We start from the raw sequence: 14,086 nt of genomic DNA, 5'->3' as shown, positions 1-14,086 counted from the left end.
CTGGGTGGGGGGGGGGGGGAGGAGGTACCTATTAGGAAAGAGAATGAAGACCAAGGCTTTCTATTTCTATAATTGTTAAAGGTGACAGTGAACACAGCAATAAAATACCTGTTTGGCTCATGCTTTCTTTAATAAAACTTTTATTTTCCCAGATGTACAAGATTCACTTCCCTGTTCCTAAGTGCCAAAAGCTGATCGGAATCCATCAGCAGAACAAAATGAAACCCCTGTTATATTAAAATGCAATCAACGGTGTGTAAAAGTATCTGTCTGAAATGTAAAACCATCCGTGCGTTTGGCATCGCTGGGTACTTTTTTCATAATATATCAAAATTCTGAGTGGTCTCCTTATGTCATAAATTTATGGGCTGTAAACAAGATGTGGCATTAGACGTTGGCAGCAAATGTTAACATCAACAAAATACCTCGGGTCTAATGCATTTAGCAGTTATAAATTTGAGCTGTCTCACCTAGGAAAGATGGTAACAACTGCTGTGCACCCAAAAGGCCATCAAGCAATGTCATAGGTGGGGCCCGGAGTTTCTGCATCTATAGACGTGTTCTTGGTGGCACAGAGTTATAATGAGATGGCAGAATGGACCTGAAGTCATTGCTTTCACAATTATCCAATTGTGTGATAGGTGTTTATGAGCTATATAGCATCTAATCTGGCTGTAGGCATAAATCGTGTCTCAAGAGCCATACTCGTAGGAACCTCACCTGTTCATACATGACCCTGACATTCATTGAGTTTCATAGAAGTCATCTGTTTATATCTAGCAAAACAAATAGGACCATCTGAAGTCATCTAGCCACAAGAATAATTAGGCTTATTTTCTCTCTCATGCATGACTGCTGCCCATCCATGTCACGAACAGAGTCCACTCAGTAAAAGGATACGGTGCCCTGAAGCCAGTCCCTAATGCAGTGCTGAGCTCTGGACATAGAGAATTTGCTACTGAATTATTCACCAAGAATCAAAGTGCTGTCAGCTAGATGTGGAATGATTGGGAAGTGATGAGACAGAATTGGAGGCTTGTTAGGACTGGAAGGCAGACACTCCAAATGAGATGGCTCCTTCAGTGCTGATGAAACAAGACTGGGACACAATGGGCAGATGAACACAGAGGCAGCAATGTCTACTGAGAACTACTGACATTCTGTCATAACCATGATGTGCTGACAATTTCTAGAGTCCTGAAGAGTCAGTAGAGCCTAGTAGCAACTGCAAAAAGAAAAGAAATGTGGAAAGAGCAGGATTTTTCTGATAGGAGGAATGAATGAGAACAAGGATGACCTACTAGGGACAACTGATCATCTATTATCTGAGAGGAGTAGGCAACTCACAGTCTATCAAGGAGGCTAAGGGGTCCTCCTCTAGCAGGAAGTATGTATCCACATAGCTTTATAGAACTCACAATAATAAGATAAATGGTTTTTGGCACCAAGTTACTAGAAAATCTGCCCTTTCCTTCAGGGTTTTGGTTTGCAAACTTCAGATGCATGAAATCCAAAGACCAACGTGGAAAGTGATTCAAATTCTTATGCTAAAAAGTCAGGAGGCTGAAACTCAACATTTGAGCTGTCATATTTTTCTAAGGAATGTCAAACAAGCTTAATGATAGGCAAAAATTATCCACTCAGAGCACCACTGCAAGTCAGCCTTAGATAGCCTCAAATAATAAATCAGTAGGCATCCTTTTTCTGTATCTCATTCTTGCCTTAATGGGAATTGCTGGGGAAAAAAAGGTATCCTAGTTCCACATTAAGGCCAAAGCAATCATCTTCCTATAATTGGTAACCCAAAGCCATCTAGACCTGGGATTCCCAATTTGGAGTAGACTCTTCAGAGCAGAAGCCTTTTAATCTTCTTTCATATCCACCAGCTGCCAACTCTGCTGGCCCAAGATCAAAGAACAGAACCCTGTTGCCCTTGATTTTATTATGATGCTTCTTTGGAGTTATATGTACAGCTGCCTGATGATGAAAGGCATAATCAAAACAAATATTAACTGAAGTCAAACTCTAAGGTATTGGGAATAATTGATCCTTTGTGTAGGAAGGATACTGCTTATTTTAAAGCAGAATTTTGTAGAAGGCAGTTTGTTCCACCTTATACACCTGTTATGGAGCAATGGTTGTGCCCCATTAATAATCTTTCGAATAAAGCATTACTTAGGAAAATAAGAGGTGAAAATCAATCTCATCCTTGACAGAGAAAGAGATGATACACCAAATGAAATGGATTATGTTGAAGACTGGCTAACATGGTCCATGAGACCTCTGGGACAAGTAATGTTTATAATAAGACACTCTTGATTCATTCAGTGATAAATAAACCCCATCCCACTGCAGGCTCCAGTGTGGAACAAACTGCCTTGCATAAAACTCTGTTTTCAAACTAAGGGACAAAGATTTGGGATATTTTCAAATTTTAGAAAACATGTATGTTTCTTTAGGTATAAATAAATTTTAATGCAGAATTTTAATCCCGAGTTTTCTGTTCTTTTTCTATCATGAGCTGAAATAGGAGAAATGAAAGTCACAGACAGGTAAATATATCGACTGCCATGTCTTTTTTGCAAGGGCACTTTTGTTACAGCTTAATCTTTCTCAAACCAAATGTGCCTTAAGTTAATTTAATGTAGTAATTCTATTTCCACGAAAACCTATCATTAAGTTGACAAAACCCGTTATTAAGTTGAGAGTGCATATTTCAATCTATGACATCTTAGAATCAAGGAAATGTGGCATTAAATCTGTCCAATGCTAGATGACGTTTTCAAGACAGGGACTATCTTTGAAAGCTAATGAGCGCAGAAATCAGTCTCTGCTGGCCCACGATCAAATAACAGAATCCTATTGTCATAATAATCTGTCTCTAATTTTGTTCTAAATGGTTTCTGCAAATGGTTCGTAAGCATCCATGAGTATTTTGCCCACACATTTTCACAATAAAAATGGCATCATTCTCTCAGAAGTTCCTTTTGATCAAATGGAATAGAAGGATAATCTGTTGGATTGAACAGAAAAGAAAAAATGCATTCGGTTTAGTTACGTGCATAGTAAAACATACTTGATTAAAGGATTGGAAGTGGCGTCATTACCTGATATGTATTCTTAGAAAGGGCCCTTATATTGTGTTAGTAGAAATAGGATGTTCTAAATTAGTTGATTTAAAAGGTTTTTTTTTAGCAAGATATATAGAGGTGGAGGTGACCTGGAGGAGCAACCACAATGTTCTTAGGCACACAGGAGAGTGAACCCGGTCGAGGGTGAACCAAATGAGGATAAAGCTCTGGTCGTTAATGGAATCGCAGGCAGAAAATTCACATGCACATGAAGTAAACAATGACTAGGAGCAGAGGGGCAAAGCATCCCCCATAGAGGGCCCAGGAAGCCCTTTTAGGGGTAGGGAAGAGGGGAGGGAGTATGGTCACAAGGTCTGAACTTGGCATGTGTGTGCAAAGGAACCATGGGAAGCCTGAGAGGTGAAGAACTTCTTGGGCCTGCAAGATTCTCTTCCACTCATGTATGATAGCCAGCATAAACAAGCTAGGTGTGCGTGCATGTTCACTGCCTTGCTCGCCCGTTCCTCCTGGAAGCACAGTCTGTAAGGAATCTGGCCTGGAGATGGTAGTGCTCATCCCCAGTGTCTGTGTGAGTCAGTTTGGATAACTAGCAACAGTGACCACAGGCAGCCCTGACTATTTCACCTGCTTCTTGCTGCTGTCAATGAAAGTGGAGGCTGCCCCAGTGGGCTGATGCACTGTGCCCACTCCACTTCTTATGCCATGTGTACCTTCAGCGTTTCCTTTTCCTTTTCTATCCGCTGGTGTTCGAGATGCAGCTTCACAAGGGCTGACTCTTTAGCAGAGATTTCTTCTTTCAGCTGATCGACCTGATGGGTCATAATCTTTAACTTTCGCTTCATTTCTGTTATCTCATCCTAGCCAAAGAAAAGAAGAAATGTTTGAAAGTGAATTAAGTAGGCATCTTTGTCTCTATGGAAATTCAATACCTAGTTAAGAGATTTTAAGAGACATACTCTCAAAATAATGGTCTCTTGAGCAATTATGACTAGACTATCCCTTTGCCTCTTGTGATCATCAAAGACATTATAGCATTAACTCTTGAACTGCTTTATGAGATATATACAAACATACAGAATGAATATGGCGTACACACACATGCATGCTGCAAATATGCACACATACATTTTATTTACTCATTTTACAAAAGAAATTGGAAGCACAAAAAACATTCTAACTAAAAGATTTCGAAGCAAAGCTCTGCAATTAAATGCCTGCAGTCTGGCTGACCCCCGAGTCACGGTGGTTATTAGCAGTTTGAAAAATTAGAAAGAAGAGAATGGTAATCCCACATAATAATTCAAAGTAGGACCATGATCATATTCTAGTAAGTTGTTTCATTTCCATTTCAAACAACCTGAGGTTCTACCTAAATTCATCTTCTTCTTCAGGTGAATTCCGTGAAATTTCTTCCTTGATCTATTTTAAAATTCTGCCACTAAGATAACAGGCAAGCTTTAAACCCAGGGCAGAGAGGAATCAAAATATAAAGAAACATGTATTCTTTACCTGAGCCTCAACCAGATTTTTGCTGTATAGATTCCTGTCTGATCTCACAGCTTCATACAGGTTCTGTTGCTGTTTTAACTTAGTCTCTGACTCAGCTATTCTTTTCCTGTAGTCAAAAATCTGCATTTCACGGACTTTGATGTCTTCCATGTTCATGAGAACCTGGAGGAGAAAGAAGTATATGGATATGGTCAAACTGCCCATCTGTACTCTTAGTTTGGGGAACAGGGAGGTTTTTTTTATCTAAAGGGGGCTGATAGGGATGCTAGCTATGAGAAAAATCTAACTATGGTTGGAATTACTGCATACAACATGGAAATTCAGCCCAGCTGATTAGGGGCAAACATACATTTTTATCTATGCTAGAGTTCTGCTCAAATATAAAGGCTTAACGTGGTTATTTTGTGACCACTAGATGAAAAAAAAATAGGAAAAAAATAAGTTCTTTAAATTCTGAAAACCTCTCCCAACCACCCACACACTAAAAAGAAAGGGTAGAAAAGCCACAGCTTAAACAGATCTCAACACAAAGCGCTAAGAAAGATAAGCGATAATTTAGCTGTTTGGCCACCCGGGCCGCTTTATAAAGTAAACTATGAGAAAGTGAAGTGGCCTTTGAACACTGATAGCAATCATAATGCTGTCTTGCCAATGTCAAACTCACTCCATCAGGGGAACTCAAAGGACTACATAAAAATGTGTTCTATTGTGCACAACGCACTTCCAGGAAAGATACGGTGCAAGAGCGACTGCCTCCTTTTTTGCAAGTATGAAACAGCGAGGCTTGAAATTCCATTGTGAACCTCTCAAAAAGCAATCCATACAGTATAAATTACATAATCATTTGCAGAAATTGGCTTTTTAAAAACAAGGTCTTTAAAAATTCCTTAAGACGAAATATTTTAGTCGAGGAAGCTGATTAAATCTATGAAACTATGGTGTAAATCATAGTACACAGACAGAGAACGTTCTTAAGATTCACTGCATTTTAGTGCTGCTCTCTTGATTATTGGCTACAACTGAAGAAAGTCGAGCAATATGACAGAGAATGGAAGAAAGGGGACATACTTGAAATAACATGGCTGTTGCTAAAGCAAAAAACTATTTAAGAATGTTTGTTAAAGCGCATTACGGAAGACTATTCTATTCAGGACCATGGCGACAGGCACAGGGACCACTGGCAACAAGTTCTTTCAGTGGGAGAGAGATACTGGGATCAACTCCAAATACAGCCTGGGCTAGGGGCAAATGGGAGATGCAGTGTGAGGATCAGTGGTTGGAAATTTACCAAAAGAAAACATCAAGGCAAAAAAAAAAAAAAAAACCATCAAGGCTAAGGGAAGATACTGGCTAAGTCAACTTAGCAGGATTCTTACTGAGGATAGACCAAGGTGGTCAAACATCACCTAGGGAATAGTGGAGGATGAGGAACCTGATCAGATAACAAGGTTGGGGGAATTCTTACTAACTTAGTGGGGTTCTTTCCTAAAACTGGGTTTTACAAGCTAGTGCACAGTTGGGGCTATCAGAAGATTCAGAAGCCAAACAAAAGTTTGGCCAAACGAAGAATCTTGAAAATTCCTCTGAGGAAGTGATAGTTTACTTAAAACCAAAAGGTAGAAAAGAATCACCACTTAGACCTTTGACACATTGATGTTCGTTGTGATTCAGGTGTGAACCACTTGTGAGTAACATGTTCCCAAATTATTGCACTATAAGATTTCCACTTGTGAAATTAGCATTTCGGAAAACACGTTCTGAGAAGCCCATCAGAGTTCATGATGATTGCTTAAGATGTTTATCCTTTATATGTTTACATCAAAGATTCCATACTGATATTTAAGAAGGAAAGGGATTACATTTTAGTAAATGCCTTTTCAATGTCTATTATTTTGCTTGTTTTTTCATTGTAAATTTTGGTTTACATATATTTGATGTACATCTTTGTAGAGTACAGAATGGTTTTCCAGAGCATGCATACAGTGTGTAATAATCAAATCAAGGGTACATGCATATACTTTTCACTGAACATTGTACACAGCATTATATTATGCACAGTCAATAACAGTTCTACTAGTTTTTTTTTTTTTTTTGAAGGAGGTTGCTTGTTTTTAGGAAGTATGTATTGAATGTTCATTTTTTTCCATCTGCTGTAGTGCACTGGTCCATAAACTCTTCCCTTTATTTACATACCTTCCTGTATTCATTAAAATGTTTTTCCCAGACTCCATTCAGACCCCACTCCTGTGCAGCTTCTGATATCTACCATTACTCTTTCTACTTATATGCTTGTAAGTCTTTCAGTCTCCAGCATAGAGTACAGACATTTGGTATATGTTAAATGGGGATATATAATATTTATCTTTTATAGTGTGGATTATTTCATTTAGCATTATACCTCCTAGATTTGCCCACTTGTGTCAAATGACAGGATTTAATTGTTCTTTATGGCCAAGTAGTATTCCATTGTGTGTGTGTGCCACATTTTCTCATCCATTCATTGATTTTTGGGAACTTAGGTTAAATATATGTCCTAACTATGTTGAATAATGATGCAATAAATATGGATGTGTTTTTCCTCCAACTAAATTATTTCTTGTTCTTTGGGTATAAGTGTGTGTGTGTGTGTGTGTGTGTGTGTGTGTGTGTGTGTGTAAAATAATGAAATTACTGGGTCATACAGTAGTTCTGTTTTTAAATTTCTGAGGAACTTCCACACTCTTTTCCACAGTGGCTGTACTAATTTACATTCCCGTCAGCTGTGCACAAGAGATCCTTTTACTCTGTAACTAGCCAGCATTTTTTCTTTGTTTTCTTGATCATGGCCATTCTGACAGCAGTTAAGTGAAATCTCACTGTAGCTTTAATTTACATTTCCCTTATGATAAGATGTTGAACATTTTTTCATATGCACTTTAGCCATTTGTGTTCTCCTTTGAAAGCTGTGTGCTCAGAGCAATTGTTCATTTTTTATTAGATTACTAGAATTTTTGCAGGTGAGCTATATGAGTTATTTATATATTCTGATTGTCAATCCCTTATCTGAAGTATAGTTTAAAAATATTTTCTCCTATTCTGTGAGTTGTCTCTTTATGTATTTTTCCTTTGCTATGAAAAAGGAAACCCTGATGGACTCTTACTTGTCTATTTCGTGTGTTATTGCTCTTGCAGTAAGGGACTTATTAAAAAATCTTTTTGGGTCAGTCAGGTGGTGTGGTGGTTAAGGTGGCTGGATCCCACAAAACTGACTGCATGATTTGAGTCCCAGATCTGGTAGCTTGAAAAGCATATGAAGGGAGCCAGTAGGTGGCATAGTGGTTGATGGCTCTGGATTCCAATGTGGCCGACAGCTGTTCGAGTCCTGGACCTGGCAGCTTGCTTTCTCACTTTCCCTCTCTCTTTCTCTCTCTCTCACTCTGTCCCTATCTGACCAAATTATAAATAAATAAGTAAATAAATAAATAAAGTTAAATAAAATAATTCTTTTAAAAAGTTAAACAAAATAATTGGTAAAAAAGAAAAGCACATCAGGTACATGTGTGTGCATGCACAAAATCCCAAGAGGAGAATGGAGGAGAAGGGAATGTGCTTTCCCCTTGGTGGGCTCTCTCTCTCTGTCTCTCTCCATAGAATGCATGTGCCCTATTGAAAAAGAAAAGAAAAGAAAAAAAAAAAACAACACTTTTGTGTACATCAACATCTTGAAGTGTTTCCCTGTTTTCCTCTAATATTTTATAGCTAGGGGCTTTATGTTTCTTTAATCCATTTTCAGTTAACTTTTATCAATGGTGACAGATAGGATTTAATTTCATTTTTCTGCAAGTGTATGTCCAGTTTCCTAGCACCATTGTTTTGTTTGTTTGTTTGTTTTTCCAGCACCATTGTTAAAGACTATCTTTTCTTGGGGACCAGCAGGTGGCATGGTGATTAAGGCGCTGGACACTCCCACATGGCCGACCATGGTCACTTTCCCATTCTCTCGCTCTCTTTCTCTGTGTGTGTGTGTGTGTGTGTGTGTCTAGTCAAAATAAAATAAACGAATGAATAAATAAAATTAAATAAATAATTCCTAAGAAATGTTTAAAAAAAAATAAACGACTATCTTTTCTTCACTAAATTGTCTTGTGACCACTGTTCAAAAATCAGTATACTGTATGTTGCTGAGTTTATTTCTGGAGTCTCTGTTTTATTCCCTTCTATTCCATTCCATTGGTCTATGTGTCTGTTTTTGGGTCAGTAACATGCCGTTTGGCTATTATAGCTTATAATATATTTTGAAGTAAGATAGTGAGATGCCTTCAACAGTACTCTTTTTGCACAGTATTGCTTTGGCAATATGGGGTCTTTTGTGATTCCAGACAAATTTTATGATTGTTTTCTATTTCTGTGAAAAATGTCACTAGAATTATGATAGGAAATGTGTTGAATTTGAGGACCAGCTGTTAGCATAATGGCTATGTCACTGGACTCCCATGTAGTCGACTGCAGTTCGAGTCCCAAATCATTTTTTAATAATTCTCGTATTGCTTTGGCAATATGGGGTCTTTTGTGATTCCAGACAAATTTTATGATTGTTTTCTATTTCTGTGAAAAATGTCACTAGAATTATGATAGGAAATGTGTTGAATTTGAGGACCAGCTGTTAGCATAATGGCTATGTCACTGGACTCCCATGTAGTCGACTGCAGTTCGAGTCCCAAATCATTTTTTAATAATTCTCATAGTAGGAACCAGCAGTTGGCATAATGGCTATGTCACTGAACTCTCACGTAGTTGACCACCGTTTGAGTCCCAAATCCCGGGGGGTGTGCATGCCCAAGGCCCCCAGGGGAGAATGGAGGAAAAGGGATTGCAGCATGACTATCCCCCCACCCCAGGGGGGGGGTGGTTTCTGTCTTTCTTTCTTTCTTTCTGTCTTTCTGGCCAGTGCACACACTCTATAGCAAAAACCTGTAAATAATAATAATAATAATAATTATTATAATAATCATCATAGTAAATATCTTTCACTTCGTTATATTTATGCCTAGATGTTGTATTTTGTGTGTGTGTGGCTACTTTAAATGGAGTTGATTTCTTCATTTCTGTCTCCATTCATTGTTAATGTACAATAATTCTACAGTTTCATGTGTCAATTTTATCCTGCCACTTTGCTGAATTTATCACATCAATAAGTTTTTGGTGGATTTCTTGAGTTTTTCTATGTATATAATCATGTCATTCACAAACAGAAACAATTTAACTTCTTCCTTTCCTGGTTGGATGTCTTTGAGCCTTTTTTTTCCCCTGATTGTGTTGGCTAGGACTTCCAGTATTGAGTTGAATAGGAGTGGGAAAGTAGACATCCTTGTCTTATTCCAGTGTTATGAGAAAATGTTTCCAACATTTCTCCACTGAGTATGATGCTGGCTGTGAGTTTGTCACATATGATTCTTACTGAGTTAAGAAATAGCCATCCTCTACCTATCATATTGAAAGTCTTATTTATGAAGAGATTTTGTATATATATTTTTGAGATTTTTGCCTTAGGGCGCATGCACTCACCAGAGAGACAGGGACAGTGGGAGGGAAAGTGAGAAAACCCCCCCTGGGGGATAGCCATGCCACGATCCCTTCTCCTCCATTCTCCTCCTGGGATCTGAGGCACGCACACATTTGTACCCAACATAATTTCAAGCCACTGAGTCCAGGACTCGAATCACAATCGGCCATGTGAGAGTCCAGCGACATAACCACTATGCCATCTGCTGGCCTCATTATATATATATATTTCCCATAGGGCATGTGTGCTCTCGAGAAAGACAGGGAAAGGCACAAATCACCCCCCACCCCGGGGGGGAGGAAGGCCATGCTACAATCCTTTCTCCTCCATTTTATTCCTGAGATTTGGGGCATGCATGCACATATGCCTGGCATGATTTTCAAGTCACCAGGTTCAGAACTTGAACCGTGGTCAGACATGTGGAAGTCTGGCACTTTAATCTCCATGCCACCTGTGGGCCCAGGATTTTACAATTTATTAAGTGCTTTTTCTGTGTCAATTATATGATCATATTATTTTTGTCTTGCTTTTGTTAATATGATATGTTACATTCCTTTTTTGCATGTATTGAACCATTCTTGCATTCTTGAGATAAATCCTATTTGGTCATGATGTATAATCTTTTTAATGTGCTGTTGAATTCAGTTTGCTTTTTTTTTTTGCGTGGGGGCTTTTTTATTTGGTTTTGAGGATTTTTGAAGCTATATTCATCAAGGATATTGATCTACAGTTTTCTCTTTATTGTAGTGTCTCTGTTTGCTTTTGATATCAAAGTGATGGAGGCTTCATAGAATGAGCTTGAGAAGGTTTCCTCCATTTAGGTCTTTTAGAATAGTTTCAGAAAAATTGATAGTACTTATTTGTTAAAGGATTTATAGAATTTGGCACTGAAGCAATATGGACTTTGGCTTTTCTTTGTTGGGAAGCTATTACTGATTCAATCTCATTACTTGTTATTGATCTAGTCCAACTTTCTGTATCTTCTTGGTTTAATCTACATATATTGTATGTGTCCAGAAATTTGTCCATATCTTCTAGGTTTTTCATTTGGTTTGAATACAGTTACTCATACTAGTCCCTAATAATCTTTTGTATTTCTTTGCTATCTATTGTAATGCCTCCTTTTCAGTTTTTTACTTCATTTATCTGAGTCTCCTCTCCATGTTTCTTAGTTAATCTAATTGTCCACTCATTTATCCTCTCAAAAAATCAGCATTTCATTTTGTTGATTTTTGCATTACTTTTTTGTTCTCTATTTCATTTATGGCTACTCTGATCTTTATTATTTATTTTCCTATTACTTTTGGGTTTAGCTTGTTCATGCTTTTTCATCTCCTTCAGATACATTGATAAGCTGTTTATTTGCCATCTTTCTATTATTTTCTTGGGGGTACTAATTGGTATAAACACTCTTTTTAGTACTGCTTTTGCTGTATTCCAGTGGCTTTGGAATGCTTTATTTTCATTCTCATTTGTTTCAGGAAATTTTAACTTTTCATTCTTAATTTCTTCAGTAGATTCAAAAATCATTCAGAAATAAGAGCTGGATCAGTATTGGTGAATTCCTACCATTTTTCTTGCCTGAGAATGATTTTATTTTTCTTTCACATTTGAAGGGTAGTTTTTCTGGGTATAGTATTCTTGGTGAAGTGTTTTCTTTCAGAATTTTGAATATGTCGTACCATTCCCTGCTGCCCTGTAAAGCTTTTGTTGAGAGGTCCAAGGTTAGTCTGACAGGATATACTTTCTAAGTAACTTGACACTTATCTATAGCTACTTTTAGGATTTTCTTTTTATTTTTGACATTTGACTTTTTGATTATAATTTGCCTTGGAGAAGGTCTTCATATATTGAATTTATTTGGCATCTTTTCAGTTTCCCAGATCTGAATGTAGATTTGGGATGTTTTGAATTAATGATTCATGAAATAGATTTTCTATCCCTTTCTTATCTTTTCACCTCCTCAGATATACATTATGTCACTATTCAGTCACCTAGGGTTGTTCCAGATCTACCATATGTTATCCTCATTTTTAATAGTTATTGTTTTTTTGTACTTTCTAATGGTTTGGACTATTTCAAAGGTGGGTTTTCAAGTTCACAGTATTTTGGTTTTTGTTGTTGTTTTACTTTTTAATAGAATTATTTTATTTACTATTGTTTTATTATTGTTATCTTTCTTATTTTTTCATTTTATTTTTCTTCTACATAGTCTACATGTTGATTGTTTTATTATTGTTATCTTTCTTATTTTTTTCATTTTATTTTTCTTCTAAAGAGTCTACATGTTGGTGCTGCCTATGGAATTTTAAAATTTCCTTTATTGTGTTCATTTCCAGGATTACTGTTTGATTCTTTTTTAAGAATTATTTTATTTAACTTTATTTATTATTATTATCATCATTATTTTCCAGTTTGATCAGAGAGACACAGAAAGAGAGAGAGGAAGTGAGAAAGCAAGTCACCAGGTCCGAGACCTGAACCGTGGTCAGCCATGTGGGAGTCCAGCACCTTTAATCACCATACCACCTGCCGGCCCCCCTGTTTGATTCTTTTTAAAGATATCTATTGACCCTCTCTTCTTTGCCATGCATTATTTCTTTTTATCTCCTGGAATTGTATGTCTGTCTTCTCTTGCATATTACTGAGTTCTGTTATAGTCAATATTCTGAAATAGATTTCCAACATTTCTGTAATTACCTACATTTTATCTGTTGTTAGTGAGGAGTTAGTGTTTTGTTTTTGTTTTGCTCTTTGTTTTTTGGGGGTTTTTTGTTTGTTTGTTTTTTGGTTTTTGTTTGTTTGTTTTTTGTTTTTGCTTCATGTTCTCTTTGAGAGAATAATTTCTTCTTTTTTTCATTTTTTTCTTTTACCTGTGTTGAATTTTTTTTTTTAATCTGGTGCTCCATATATAAATGGATGGATTGCCTCAAGTACACAGCAACTGCTGCCCTATAGGATGGATGTCTTATTTCTCAGACCTTGTGTAGGGAGTGAGATCTTCCTCCATGGGAGGTGCTGAGTGAAAATATCAGCTGAAAATAAGTAGTGTCCTCTTTCTTGGATAAGTTTTACACAAAAGGAATGTATATGTTTGTGGATGAGTTGTGACTTGGAGGGTGGCTAGTTGTTTAGTTAGTCATTTTTGCACAATCCCTGGAGATGGAAGAAGCTGTACACTCCAGTACCTGACTCTCTTCACAGCCAATGCCCTCTCTATAGGCAGTTTGCTGCAGGTGGACAGGGTGGGGTTGTTCTCAAAACAGGAGGGTTTTGCACACTCTCTCCCATGATTGCAGGTTGAGGTTGGTAAGGCTGCACATGTCAGCCAGCTTGGCTGTTGGATCAGGTATTCAGGGACAGCACACACCTGTCTTTAGAACCAGGGATGGGTCTAGAGATTCAAGTACATGAACTCAGCGGAGACTGAGTGTGCACAAGCCTGCCAAGTGGACTGGGAAGTAAGGCAGGAATACCAGGGGTTCCTAGGGCCTGAAAGTGAGTAAAGGAATGCCAACTTCTCCCCTTCCTCAGATAGGAGTCCCCAAGGACTCCCTCTGCATCAGCTTCCCCTTCTATATTTTTCCACTCTCACAATTCAAGGAGGTCCAGAGAAACTGTTTATAGAAGGCAACAGGAGACAGGGAACTGCTTCCAGAGTCCCAAGTCTGCAGCAGGAGGAGAAGGGAGTAGAGGTGCTGTCCTGATAGTCAGTGAGGGGGGAATGGCTGGATTCAGCTTCCAAGAAGGCATAATGTGCCTGGGGCTTAGGGTAGGGGGAGTTCAGTGTTCTCTCTGGGGTGGCAGATCCTTGTAGCTCCCCAAGATGAACTTGAGTTCTGGGACCATCTGTATATTCTCATGCTAGGATCTAATGTGGAAGCAGGGAGCTGGAGGCTTCAGCATGAGTACTGCTCATCTCCCTCTTGTTTTTTTTTTTTGG

At 38.0% G+C, this 14,086-nt stretch overlaps 1 protein-coding gene across 1 annotated transcript in view; it reads right to left on the bottom strand.

Annotated features, from left to right (window-relative positions):
- Positions 1–14,086, bottom strand: part of CFAP58 (cilia and flagella associated protein 58) — a 124,089-nt gene that overhangs the window by 67,052 nt on the left and 42,951 nt on the right. Inside the window, exons 10-11 of the mRNA XM_006166422.2 lie at positions 4,602–4,763; positions 3,803–3,949 (exon numbers count right to left, since the gene is read on the bottom strand). Coding sequence (XP_006166484.1) covers positions 3,803–3,949; positions 4,602–4,763 — 309 coding nt within the window. The remainder of the gene's footprint in view (positions 1–3,802; positions 3,950–4,601; positions 4,764–14,086) is intronic.

This window comes from Tupaia chinensis, unplaced genomic scaffold (genome assembly GCF_000334495.1).
Source record: "Tupaia chinensis unplaced genomic scaffold, TupChi_1.0 Scaffold144255_1, whole genome shotgun sequence".
Lineage (NCBI taxonomy): Eukaryota > Metazoa > Chordata > Mammalia > Scandentia > Tupaiidae > Tupaia > Tupaia belangeri.
This window is presented reverse-complemented; position numbering and strand designations above follow the sequence as displayed.